The sequence below is a fragment of the Rhinoderma darwinii genome, chromosome 2 (assembly GCF_050947455.1).
Source record: "Rhinoderma darwinii isolate aRhiDar2 chromosome 2, aRhiDar2.hap1, whole genome shotgun sequence".
Taxonomy (NCBI): domain Eukaryota; kingdom Metazoa; phylum Chordata; class Amphibia; order Anura; family Rhinodermatidae; genus Rhinoderma; species Rhinoderma darwinii.
In genome coordinates this window covers 232,928,569-232,942,164 of record NC_134688.1, presented here as the reverse complement: position 1 = coordinate 232,942,164, position 13,596 = coordinate 232,928,569, and the positions used below count along the sequence as shown (strand labels likewise).

Below are 13,596 nucleotides of genomic sequence, written 5' to 3'. Positions count from 1 at the left end.
GTACTTGTAAACTGCTACGGTAATACTTTTCGGTCCCCACATAACCCCTTTAAAGTTACATTGTAAAATAGGCTGTGCAATGGCAATTTGATGTTTTAAACAGCTGAATTGTGAACCAAATATATACAGGAATTGTAGATTTTTGGTGGCATAGAACATTAATTAGTTTGATTTAAACAATAACGTAAAAACTGCAGAAAGAATACTTTAAGAAGACAAGCAAGCTTTAATATACTATAGTATATAGAAGATTTATGGCAAAATCATCACAAGTAATAAACAATACAGTGAACAGTCCTTACTACTATCTCTTGCACTCCCTGATAATAAAAAAGGACAGACCAACATTTTATACACTAAATAAAACAAAGTGTGAATTATTGGCAACAATTCCTGAAGTGGTTTTGGCATTCTATTCAAACATCACGCGACCATCAGCCCATCAGGTAAGGCAAACGGCTCTGAAGAAATCCTGTATTGGATGAAACGCGTCAGCTGTCTCAATCAGACAGGGCGGGTAGTGACGTCTACACTCTGCCCTGTGAATTCCTGTCCAGTGTTGGAGATACCACGTGGAAGGAGACATACGATTGAAATTTTAAACTTACCTGGCTGCCAGCGTGTGATCCTGCATTGCCGGGCCCGTGTCTCTCGGAGTGCAGTGGCGAATGCCCGTGGAGACCGAGGAGAAAAATTCTCAACTGATATGATGATGGAGATTTGGAGGCGTAAATGAAATGTATGGCCATACAGGTGAATTTTGCCTTTTGTGAAGATCTTGACCTTCCATCTATTGGACCGACTGCTTTCATGCAAGAATTCCTGGCATTCGCTGGCTATTCAAGGTAAAAACCTCTAAGGCTTAAGACAAAGGGCTACATATTGACCCTAAAGGTCTGTGAAAATACCACCTATCACCATAAGATCTATATGTTACATATCTGACCTTAACAGGTCTGTGAAAGGACTCTCTATCACCATAAGATTTATAAAAATCAGGATCCGCCTAGGAGGGAAAAAGATATGCTGTAAATTATATCCCCTTAACATATGGGACTGTCTTCCTATTTTGAGATTTATACTTCTTATAAAAAGAATGTCTTCGAAATATCATTACTAATCACTCTACATAGGAACTCTGGCCACTTTGTGACAAAAACAGCATATATGGTTGAAAATCGCAAGTGTGAACATAACCCAGCGTTTTTGCTTTGAAAATTGTTATCTTTTCAAATTTGTTCTGTGCATATATGATGTTTATATACATACTTATGAGGTGATATTATAGAAGCATAGAGGTGTTATTATATGTCTCTTTTCCTGGCCAGGAGAAAAATGTTTTAAATTGTTGTGGTATAAACTTATACTGCCGGTATTATCTGGATTTATAAATAAAATATTTTGTTAAATTTTATCCAACCCAAGAGTGCCTAGTTATATTCCTGGATAATTTTTTTCTTTTTCTTTTTCAATAAGCTAGTCTACACATCCAGGCAGAGCATGGATGGCCGACAGGATGGAAATCCGGAATCAGCATAGCTACCCGAGTTTCCATAACTTCCAAAGAAGAGAATGGGAGTTACGGAAACCGTGTAGCTTGCTGTAGATCATGGTAGAAATGCAGTGGTTTGTTTTTTTGTGAAAAAAATAATTATGCGCTTTTTCTACAATTTTGTGCAAATTTTTAAATCGTAAATAAACCTTCAGGTGGTCTGACTTCCTGTTTCTTCCCCCTGGTACTCTCCTACACTATAAACACGAAGGAAATTGAGGGGACAACCTCGTAAAGACACGGCCAATATTCGTTTTTAAATTTTTGTTTCCCCCCCACACCTTCCAAAAGCCATAACTTAATTTTTTTGTCAACATGTTCGTATGAAGGCCTTTTTTTTCGGGGACAAGTTGTAATTTTTCATGACACCATGTATTGTACCGCATAACGTACTGGGAAGCTGAAAAAAAATGTGTGGGGTGAAATGGGCAATAAACAGTGATTACGCCATATTTTTGGGGTTTTGTTTTTATGGCGCCCATCAGGCCATAAAAACCACATGTTCACCTTATTCTCAAGGTTGATACGATTACGGTGATACCAAATTTACATCTTTATTAAAAAAAAAGCAAACGCAAAATCTGCTAAAAATTGTTTTGTATCGCCACATTCCGAGATCCATACTTTTTTATTTTTCCATCAATTGAGCGATGTGAGGGCTTATTTTTTGCAGGGCAAGCTGTAGATTTTACCGATGCCATTTTGGGGTACATGTGACTTGATGATCACTTTTTATTTAGAGCGAAGGTGACCAAGAAACAGCAACTTCTGTGTTATATATATATATATATATATATATATATATATATATATTTATTTTTTTACAACGTTCAGGGAGCCAGTTAAATAACACTATATTTTGATAGTTCAGACTTTTACGGACGCGGCAATACCAGTTATGCTAAACTGGGAAAAAATGGGGCAAAAATATTTATTTTTTAAACTTTTAATATTTCTTTTATTTGGAACACTTAAAAAAAACCTGTTTTTTTTACTTTTTTTTTTTATTAGAGCCAATAGGGGACTTGAACCAGCGAACATTGGATTGCTTGCATGATATACTGCAATACTAATGTATTGCAGTATATCGCTATACTGACAGTCTCCTTTGATGCCCTGCCAGAGGCAGGGCTTCAAAGGAGTACAAAGATAGCAGACCTGGGGAGGAGGGGGGGATATGGCATGTTGAATGTGGCCACCCCCTGATTCTAACGATTTAAATGCTGCGGTCGGGACATCACCTGCTAAGTATGCAGCGAGCTCAGCCCGTGTGCCCGCTCCATACTTCCCCTAACGGCTGTCATGTACATGTCGTTAAGGGTTAATATCAGTGTGTAACAATGTGTACAAATGAGTTTTGAATAGTTACAATTTGTAATTGTTTTAATTGCTGTAGTTATTTAATAGGTTATTACCAATAAAAGAATAAACTTAAACATACAATTAACTAAACAATTTACATGTACAAAGAAATGAGCAACTTTCACAAAGAATACATACAATATTCTAAAGCATACAAATGAATAATAAAATATCAATTGTATACATTTAGTTAGCAAGCATGTTCCATATTAAAATACTTAAATGCTAAAACTCGAACAAAAGAATTTACACAACACACTATCTATAGACCAGCACTTGATGATCGATTGTCTGATGACATATTAAACGTTGCGGACTGTTTGTAAGGTACAAAATTCCTATTTGAGTTTAAGCGTTTACTTCTTAAACTTAAACTTCTATTCGGTCAGCGGCGTAGATTGGCATTTCCACGTTGTTTTCCTTGATGGGGAAAAAAAAAAAAAGAATGACATTAGAACTTTTTATTGAATATATGAAGCAGACAAATTAATGACAGATTTATAGGACAATTATACACAACACATTTGGCATCAGGACTACAGTGATGATAGGACTTCTGTAAAACAAATTAAGACAGACATGCAAAGTATTGTACCATACTCTGCACACAATTTTCTCTGATTCAAACTCTAAATGTTTCATCTGCTTACCAACACAATGGGGCTCATGTGTCAAAAATTTTAAATCCTGGCCTTGTTGCCTATCTTGACCAAAGTTGTTTCAATTTTCTAAAAATGTTAGGGACTTTTGTGATCATTTCTATTAAATCTTGAGGCAAAAAAAATTCTAAAGAATTTGAAACCTCAATTCTGAATTGATTTAGGCACAGATTTACTAGTTGCTATAGGCTAGAGCAGTTTAAATTAAACCTTGCATGTGTGTGTTATGGAGAATAGATTTATAGAGGTAAAAAACCAAAAACATAATTTAAAACTTAGAGCCTGCCCTGAAATATCAGAAAAGTTTTGAATATAATTTATGCTTCTAATGTGAAAAAGATTTCACTAGGAGTTCTGGCCTTCGATATGAGAAGGTATTTGATAACCTGTCTTGGAATTACCTGTTTGAGGTGTTAACTGTCATGGGAGTTGCAGGTCCCTTTATATCTGCTTTGAGATTATACTATTCTACAACCTGTGCTACTTTAAAGTTAAGTTGTGCAGTCTGTGTAGCTGTATATGAACCAGTAACACAAGGGAATAAATAATATAGAGAGCCCATGCAAAGGGCCAGATGGCTGCATCCCTTATTTTTTTTAACCCCTTCCTGACATTTGCCGCAAGTATACACAATGGGAAGCTAGTGCTTCCCGCAAAATGTTGTATACTTATGACAAAAGGATTGCACGGGCTCAGAAGCTGAGCCCACACCATCAGCTGTGGGTGTCAGCTGTAGGTTACGGCTGAAACCCTGTTGTAATGGCAGGAACCGAAGCGAACTCAGATCCCTGCCAGTAACCCCTAGATGCCGTTATCAAAAGTGACCGTGGTATCTAAGTTCTTTTTAGCCAATAAGCATCCTCACGACTCGATCACGGGGGTTACGTCTGGCTGCTATGACAACCAGAGGCCTAAAAATGGCCTCCTGGTCTGCCAAGTACAGAAGCCTATTAGGCTCTGTCGGAGGAGGGACCTAATAGGCTGTCTGTCAGGATGAAACCGACAGGTATAATATATTATGAGAGCAATCGGACAGTTGGACCTTCAAGTCCCCTAGTGGGACTAAAAATAAAAAAAAGTGAAAAAAAGATAAATAATCACACTTTTTCCCTTATTAAGTCCTTTATTATTGGGAAAAAAATAAACTATACGTAATTGGTATTGCTGCGTCTGTAACGGCCTGAAGTATAAAAATATTATGATATTTATCCCAAATGGTGAACACTGTAAAATAAAAAATCCTAGAAAACAATGGCAGAATTGCTGTTTTTTGGTCACCTTGCCTTCTAAAAACTACAGCTCGTCTCACAAAAAACAAGCCCTCATACAGCTCCGTCAACTAAAAAATTATAAAGTTATGGTTCACAATACATTCTTTACGAAAAAGTAATTATATTATGCAAAAAGTAAAACATAAGAAAATGATATAAATTTGGTATTGCCGGAATCGTACTGACCCACAGAATAAAGTGTTCAAAAAGTCGCAAGTACCCCAAAATGGTACCAATAAAAACTACAGCTCATCCCTAAAAAAAAAAAAAAAAAAAAAGCTCTTACCTTTTTTGCTTTTCCAAATACGAAGCTGTATGTCTCTCAGAATACGGCGACCCAAAAACATGATTTTATCTAAAAAAAATGCTTTATTGTGTAAAAGTGGTAAAACATATAAAAACTATATAAATTTAGCATAGTCATAATCTTACTGACCTGCAGAATAAATTTAACATGTGATTTATAAAGAACCGTAAACGCTGCACTGCAAAAAAAAAAAATTATGAAGGAATTGCTTTTTCTTTAAATCACTTTGCCTCCCAAAAAATGGAAAAAAAAGTGATCAAAAAGTTACAGGTACCAAAAATGGTACCAACAACAACTAAATTTTGTCCCCGCAAAAAAACTGCCATCTTATAACTACGTCTTTGAAAAAGTAAAATGAGTAATGGCTCCAATATGTAAGAAAAGAAAAAGTATGCAGATGTGCAGGCACGAGTGAAACATTTCTTCTGTTTCAAGAAGCGATTACCAAGGCCCTAATAATTGGGAACCAGGAAGGGGAGGGGTCAAACACATATGCTGGAAGTGAGGGTGCCCGTATTATACCAGGACAACAACACTTTCCCAGCAAAACTGTCCAAACTGCAAAAGTGCAGAGTGTGGATCAAAAGGGGACTAAGACAGGACACCATTTATTAGTGCGACACTGGCCTGTGCATAAAGGATTGCTTTCGACCGTAACAAATATCTATCAATAATTTTATTATTTTTTTTACCCTATTATTATACCACCTTATTATGCCCTGATGCGGTCTGCTCAGCTTACATATGCCCCCACATTAAAAAACTGAAATACCAGTAAAACACCAAACAAAACTACTACCAAGCAAAATCTGCGCTCCAAAAGCTAAATGGCGCTCCCTCCCTTCTGAGCCCTACATTGTGCCCAAACAGCAGTTTACTTCCACATAAATGGCACCGTCATACCCGGAAGTATCCTTTTAACAATTTTTGGGTGTGGGCACGACATGTTTGCCACTGAAATGGCATATCTGGGAAAAAATTGCAATTATTACTTTGCACAATCCACAGCGCATTCATTTATGGAAAACACCTGTGGGGTAAAAATGATCCCTACACCCCTTAATAAATGCCGTGAGGGGTGTAATTTCCAATATGGGGTCACTTCTCAGAATTTTATTCTTTCACATCAGATCCCTGCAATTGTGAACCAATACTGTGTAAATCGCCAAATTAGGCCTCAATTTCACATGGTACTCTTTTACTCCTGAGCCCTGTAGTATCGCCAGGCAAAAGATTAATATCACATGTAGGGTGTCTCTACAACCGGGAAACACCGCACAATAATTAAAGAGCTGTCTTTTCACAGTGGCACAACATATTGGACAATGAAATGGCATATCTATGTAAAAATCGCCATTTTCACTCTGCAACATCCACTGCACACTAACTTCTGTAAAACATCTGTGGGGTTAACATACTCACTGCACTCTTAGGGGAATGCCTTAAGGGGTGAAGTTTCTAAAAAGAGGTCACTTCTGGGGGGTTTCCATTATTTTGGTCCACATGGGTTTGGCAAATGAGACATGGCATCCAGAAACCAATCCAGCAAAATCTGCACTCCAAAAGCCCAACTGCGTTACTTCCTTTCTGAGCCCTACCGTGTGCCCAAACAGCAGTTTCTGACCACATATGGGGTATTGTCGTACTCGGAAGAACTTGCTTTATAAATTTTGGGGTGCTTTTTCGGTTTTATTCCTTGTGAAATCTAAAAATGGTTAGCTTAAACTACATCTTGTTAGAAATATATATATCCTACAAATAAGGTCAATTAACACAAAATATTTTTAGAGAAATACAAAATATACTTTATTGTTACATATATTTAAACAAACAGTTTAAAACTGAATCATACAGTGCAATACCAAGGTGTCTATCAGGGCAAGAAGCATATAGATATAAACAAATATAGTATATGGCCACAGAAAATATAAATATCAAAATACATGCAAAATTGTTATGGGCAAAAATCCCCATGCATGTATTCAAAGAGACCAGGGTCAAACCATGAGAATATTATAAAAGGATAACAGATTATATAAGTTGTATGAAAGAACTCCCTTCTAAATATGCTGTTGGTATTGAAAGGGTGATCTGACCTAACAAGGTAAAGATGTGGACAAGATGAACCTACCCATATTACTGCTGCTGCACCATGGAGACACCAAAACCGACGCGTGTTTCGGCGGGATGCCTTCGTCCGGGGAAAATTGGAAAATAATGTAATTTCTAATTTTCATTGCCCCATTCTAATAAATTCAGCAAAAACCTGTAGGGTCAAAATGCTCACTATACCCCTAGATTAATTCCTTGTGGAGTGTAGCTTCCCAAACAAGTCACTTCTGTGGGGTTTCCACTGTACGGATACCTTAGGGGCTTTGCAAACGTGACATTGTGCCAAGAAAGCATTCCACCAAAAGGTGCTCCTTTCGTTCTGGGCCCTGCCGTGTGCCCAAACAGCAGTTTATGACCACATATGGGGTATTTCCGTACTCTGGAGAAGTTGCTTTACAAATGTTGTGTTTTTTTTTCTCATTGATTTGTTGAGAAAATTAAAAGTTTTAAACTAAAGCGACATCTTATTGGAAAAAAATAAAATTTTTCATTTTCACTGCCCAATTCTTACAATATCTATGAAACATCTGTGGGGTCAAAATGCTCACCACACCTCTAGATTAATTCCTTGTGGTGTGTAGTTTCCAAAACCGGGTCACTTTTGGGGTGTTTCCTTTGTTTTGTCATCACAAGGCCTCTTCAAACTTGACATGGAGCCTAAAATATAATCTAATAAGAAGGCCCCAAAATCCACTAGGAAAAAGAGACCCTTTGCTTCTGAGGCCGGTGCTTCAGTCCATTACCACAGTCAGGGCACATGTGAGATATTTCTAAAAACTGCAGAATCTGGGAAATAAATATAGAGTTGTGGCTCTCTGGCAAAACCTTTTGTGTTAAAGAAAAAAAATGGATTAAAATGGAATTTCTGCAAAAGTTTGCTCTGCATCATACCAATATTTTACATTTAAAAGCCACTTCACATGTATCACACCCTTATTGACCGAGATTTTTGTGGTGAAATCCGCATTCAATTGGATGACAATCAGCATCCCATGTATTTGAATGAGTTTTCTACAACCCGCTCACATGCAGCGGAAATTTCCGCGCAGGTTTTTATCCTCACCTTAGAGAAAACCTTGCCGCAGAATAATAAGTAGCTTGGATAGACTTGGATCAGCCCCATTAAATGACAATGGGGCTAATCCTCATGCAGACCTGCAGCACATCCGCGATGTGTGAACAGAACCATATTGTTCCAAAGTGTCACATTTTCTGACTTTTCATTTCTGTGTTTCATGAGAGTATATACCACCAGCATGAAAAACACTGAAATAGGCAGCGGCATGTTTTTAATGATTACATCCATTAATCAGTTCGCAAAGATCAGATAATCACTGGCAGGGGCGTAACTAGGAAAGACTGGGCCCCATTGCAAACTTTTGACTGTTGGCCCCCCTCCCTGGGTGTCACACAACCCCCCCTTGTAGAAAGTGCCTTTTTACAGCCTCCTCCCTGTAGAGAACGCCATACAGCCCCCCTGTAGGTAACGCCATACAGCCCCCCTGTAGGTAACGCCATACAGAGTCCCTCCCTGTAGGTAACGCCATACAGAGTCCCTCCCTGTAGGTAACGCCATACAGAGTCCCACCCTGTAGGTTACGCCATACAGAGTCCCCCCCCCCTGTAGGTAACGCCATGCAGAGTCCCCCCCCTGTAGGTAACGCCATGCAGAGTCCCCCCCCCCTGTAGGTAACGGCATACAGAACCCCCCCCTGTAAGTAACGCCATACAGAGTCCCCCCCCCCTGTAGGTTACACCATACAGAGTCCCCCCCTGTAGGTAACGCCATACAGAGTTACCCCCCTGTAGGTAACACCATGAATAGTCCCCCCCCTGTAGGTAACGCCATGCAGAGTCCCCCCCTGTAAGTAATGCCATGCAGAGTCCCCCCCTGTAAGTAACGCCATGCAGAGTCCCCCTCCTGTAGGTAACGCCATGCAGAGTCCCCCCCTGTAGGTAACGCCATGCAGAGTCCCCCCCCCTGTAGGTAAAGCCATGCAGAGTCCCCCCCCCCTGTAGGTAACGCCATGCAGAGTCCCCCCCCTGTAGGTAACGCCATGCAGAGTCCCCCCCCCTGTAGGTAACACCATGCAGAGTCCCCCCCTGTAGGTAACGCCATGCAGAGTCCCCCCCTGTAGGTAACGCCATGCAGAGTCCCCCCCTGTAGGTAACGCCATGCAGAGTCCCCCCCTGTAGGTAACGCCATGCAGAGTTCCCCCCCTGTAGGTAACGCCATGCAGAGTCCCCCCCTGTAGGTAACGCCATGCAGAGTCCCCCCTGTAGGTAACGCCATGCAGAGTCCCCCCCTGTAGGTAACGCCATGCAGAGTCCCTCCCCCTGTAGGTAACGCCATGCAGAGTCCCCCCCTGTAGGTAACGCCATGCAGAGCCCCCCCGCTGTAGGTAACGCCATGCATCCCCTATCCACAGGATAGCGGATACATGTGTAATCGCTGGCATTGATAGGGAGAACGGGGGACCGAAAGTCCCCTGAAGTTCTCCATGACTAACCTCTGACTTCCGGTGTCTGCGCAGCTCAATAAAAATGAAAGGAGCGCTGGTCACGCATGCGCACAGCGATCACACATGTATCCCCTATCCTGTGGATAGGGGATACATGTATTTTGTTTAATGGCAGAGCGGGGAGATACCTCCCTGCTCTGCCGTAGTGTTTAGTGGCGTCGCGCTGTAGCAGCCATAGCGGCTGCTAGCGGAGCCTCGGGCCATGGTGGGGGCCCGTGCCGGCGGGCGACATGGGCCCCCTCATGCCGTGGGCCCCATAGCAGCCGCTACAGCAATAGTTACGCCACTGATCACTGGGCGGTAAACACAGATAATTTTCACTGTAGCTCACACAGCAGATTTATTTCTATAATAAATCTAGCAGAAGGGATAAAAAAAACAAAAACAAAAAAAAAAAAAAACACACCCCATGCACTTAAAGTAGGAGCACAGACATGATTAGGGTAACTGTGGGGGTTGGCAGGAGACGCGGCATGGAACTCATTCACAGCAGCCAATTTATTTTTCAGCTGCATGTTTTTACTTCTATGAACAGATATATCTGACTGGTTCTTCAAATTATAAAACTCAAAGATCCTTGAATGACTTTAAGCCACTTGCAAAATGTGACAGACACCCTGAGAACAAAGATTTACAACTATTTCCATGCATTATATCCAATTTTCAATCTCTCACTTGATGAAATTACTACTTTTCACACGCATTCTAAAATTAATCAATTTATTTTTGTTAGATCTCTTTTCTTCATTCTCAGATTTAGAGAAGTTTAAATCTCTGTAAAGAAGGTCTCAATGAAGACTTGTGACCCGTGCAGCAGCACAGCAAAAATTAGAAATCGCTTTATTCCTCTGACTGATTTCTCTTCCCTTAAAGTTCAGTTAATCTTGTTAGCATATAATAGAAACACTTTACATTTTGCTTCAAGCTTAAGAAACAAGACGACAGCTAAAATGATTTTAATATTATAGCTCATGAATGTATTATATCATTCTGTTAGTCTGGTACTTTCAGGACCAGATTGGTGCCTGATTTATGTTTTTTTGGACTCCTGACTTTTATAATGAAGATATTCATGACATCTAGGGTTGCATCCACAAGGTCCATCAAATTAATTTCTGTCTCTCATCACGGACAGTATTACCTTCCACCACCAATTTAATTCTTCATATCACTGTACTAACCAGTGGAGGGGCATGAGAAAATAGAATGTTATATCTCCCTAGGAAAACAAGCCTGGTCAGCTTTAGCCTTGAACCTGTACTCAATGGAGACCCGTCCTATTGACAGACGGTCATTACAATAGTGTTTGGCATTAAACGTTCCATACACATACAATCATATAACTTAACCCCTTAGTGACCACCAATACGCCTTTCACGGCGGTCACTAAGGGGCCTTAGGCTAGGCCGCCGCCTTTTCACAGCGGCCCAGTCTAAGTCCTGCATGGGTGTCCCATGCAGGCTGGAGCCAGGGCTCGGCTGTCTGGGGATTGTGGCCGTTTAACCTGTTAAATGCCGCGGTCAATAGCGACCGCAGCATTTAACTTGTTTACAGAGGGAGGAAACTTCCTCTGTCACCCTTTGGTGGCCCGCAAATGCAATCTCAGGCCTACGATGGGGTGCCATGACATGGTAATGTGAAATAAAAATTGGACAAACATGGAAGCCTTCTTAAAAAAATAAAAATAAAAAAGGGTTACACCTGTGCACAAGTTGTCTGTAGTATCGCAGCTCAGCCCCATTCACTACCAGACACAGCCCATGGACAGGTGTGACTCTCTTTCTGGAAGAAAGCAGCCATGTTTTTCTAATCCAGGGCAACCCCTTTAACCCCTTAACGCACCTTGACGCAACTGTACATCATGGTTTGCCCTGCATTAATGCACAATGAAGTACAGTTACACCATGGTGCTTTTATGTCACCATCTCAAAAGACATGGTGACCTTAGAGTGACATCGGCTGTCACAGTCACTGTGACTCATCGGGGGAACAATCGCGGCGCTGCCAGCGATCACTGTGATTGGTCAGTCAATAGTGACTGACCAATCACAGTATTGAGGCGGGGCTTCCGGATGCAGATGAAACATAGTGGCGGGCTCAGAAGCTGAGCCTGCGCCATCAGCCGAACGGTGTCAGCTGTATGGAACAGCTGACATCCTGCTGCAACGGCAGGGAACGGAGCAAGCTCCGCTCCCTGCCATTAACACCTTAGATGCCAAGATCAAAAGCGATCGCGCCATCTTAGTGGTTTCCAGGAGATCAAAATCACTCCGATATGGTACCGGAGGCCAACAGTGGCTTCCTGGTCTGCGGCGTACGGAAGCCTATTAGGACCCGCCCAGAGGTGGAGCCTAATAGGATTGCTGTCAGTGAATAGCTTATAGCTCTAATGCATTGCATTACATGGGTAGTTCAATTTATTAGGCTGGGTTCACACGAGCATGTTACATCCGGAATGGAAGAAACGTATTTTGCCCGCAAGTCCCGGACCGAACACACTGCAGGGAGCCGGGCTCCTAGCATCATGGTTATGTACGACGCTAGGAGTCCCTGCCTCGCTGCAGGACAACTGTCCCGTACTGTAATCATGTTCTCAGTACGGGACAGTAGTTCCACAGAGCGGCAGGGACTCCTAGCATCATACATAACTATGATGCTAGGAGCCCGGCTCCCTGCAGTGTGTTCGGTCCGGGACTTGCGGCCGAAATACGTTCCGTCCATTACGGACGTAACATGCTCGTGTGAACCCAGCCTTAGAATTAAGAGGAGAGGTGCAGGTCTTCAAGTCCCCTAGTAGGACAAAAAAAAGTTATAAAAAAGTTCAGCTGAAGTGTAAAAATTAAAGTTCTAAGTTAAAAAATTAAAAAAATGCTTTTTTTCCTATAAGAAGTCTTTTATTATAGGAAAAAAATTTAAACCATTAAAAAAGTACACATATTTGGTGAACACAGCAAAAAAAAAAAAAAAAAAAAGTATAGAATAAAAAGTGATCAAAAAGTCGCACGTACCCCAAAATATTACAAATAAAAACTACAACCCGTCCCGCAAAAAACAAGTCCCTACACAGCTTTGTCAATGGGAAAATAAAAACCTTAATCTCGCTCAGAATATGGGGACACAAAAAAGAAATAATTTTTCAAAAAACTATATGCATATGGTATCGCCGTAATCGCATCGACCCGCAGAATAAAGTAAAATGTCATTAATAGTGCACGGTCAAAACTGTAAAAAAAAAAAATACATTTCAAAATTGCTGGTTTTTGGTCACCTTGCTGGCCAAAAAACTGGAATAAAAAGTGATCAATAAATTGCGTGTACCCCAAAATGGTACCAATGAAAACTACAGATTATCTCGCAACAAATAAGCCCTCACACAGCTCCGGTGGAGTAAAAATAAAAAAGTTCTGGCTGTGAGAATATTGCGTCAAAAAATATGCAGAGTGTTCCAAAAGCGGATAAGATTGGGCGCCATTTATCAGTGCGACACTGGCCAAACATCTATGAATTATTTGTTTACCCCATTATTATACCCTCTTATTATGCCCTGATGTACCCCGCACAGACTACATTTATTATTATTATGCCCCCACATTATAAACTGAAATACCAGCAAAACCTCAAACAGAACTAAAAAGCAAAATCTGAGCTCCAAAAGCCAAATGTCGCTCCCTCCCTTCTAAACCCTACAGCGTGCCCAAACAGCAGTTTACGTCCAAATATATGGCATTGCCATACCCGGGAGAACTGGCTTAACAGGTTATGAGATATTTGTCTTCAGTGGCACAAACTGGGCACAACATATTGTGCACTA

General features: G+C 40.9%; 1 protein-coding gene across 7 annotated transcripts in view; it reads right to left on the bottom strand.

Annotated features, from left to right (window-relative positions):
• Nucleotides 1-2,362: 2,362 nt before the first annotated feature.
• RPH3AL (rabphilin 3A like (without C2 domains)) overlaps nucleotides 2,363-13,596 on the bottom strand; it is a 340,146-nt gene continuing 328,912 nt past the window's right edge. For 5 of the 7 annotated variants that reach the window (XM_075852932.1, XM_075852933.1, XM_075852931.1 and 2 more), the window contains 2 exons: nucleotides 5,131-5,199; nucleotides 2,363-3,334 (listed from right to left, as the gene is read on the bottom strand). In XM_075852932.1, coding sequence (XP_075709047.1) covers nucleotides 3,300-3,334; nucleotides 5,131-5,199 — 104 coding nt within the window. In that variant the 3' untranslated portion in view covers nucleotides 2,363-3,299. The remainder of the gene's footprint in view (nucleotides 3,335-5,130; nucleotides 5,200-13,596) is intronic. The other 2 variants (XM_075852936.1, XM_075852937.1) reach the window with 1 other exon arrangement.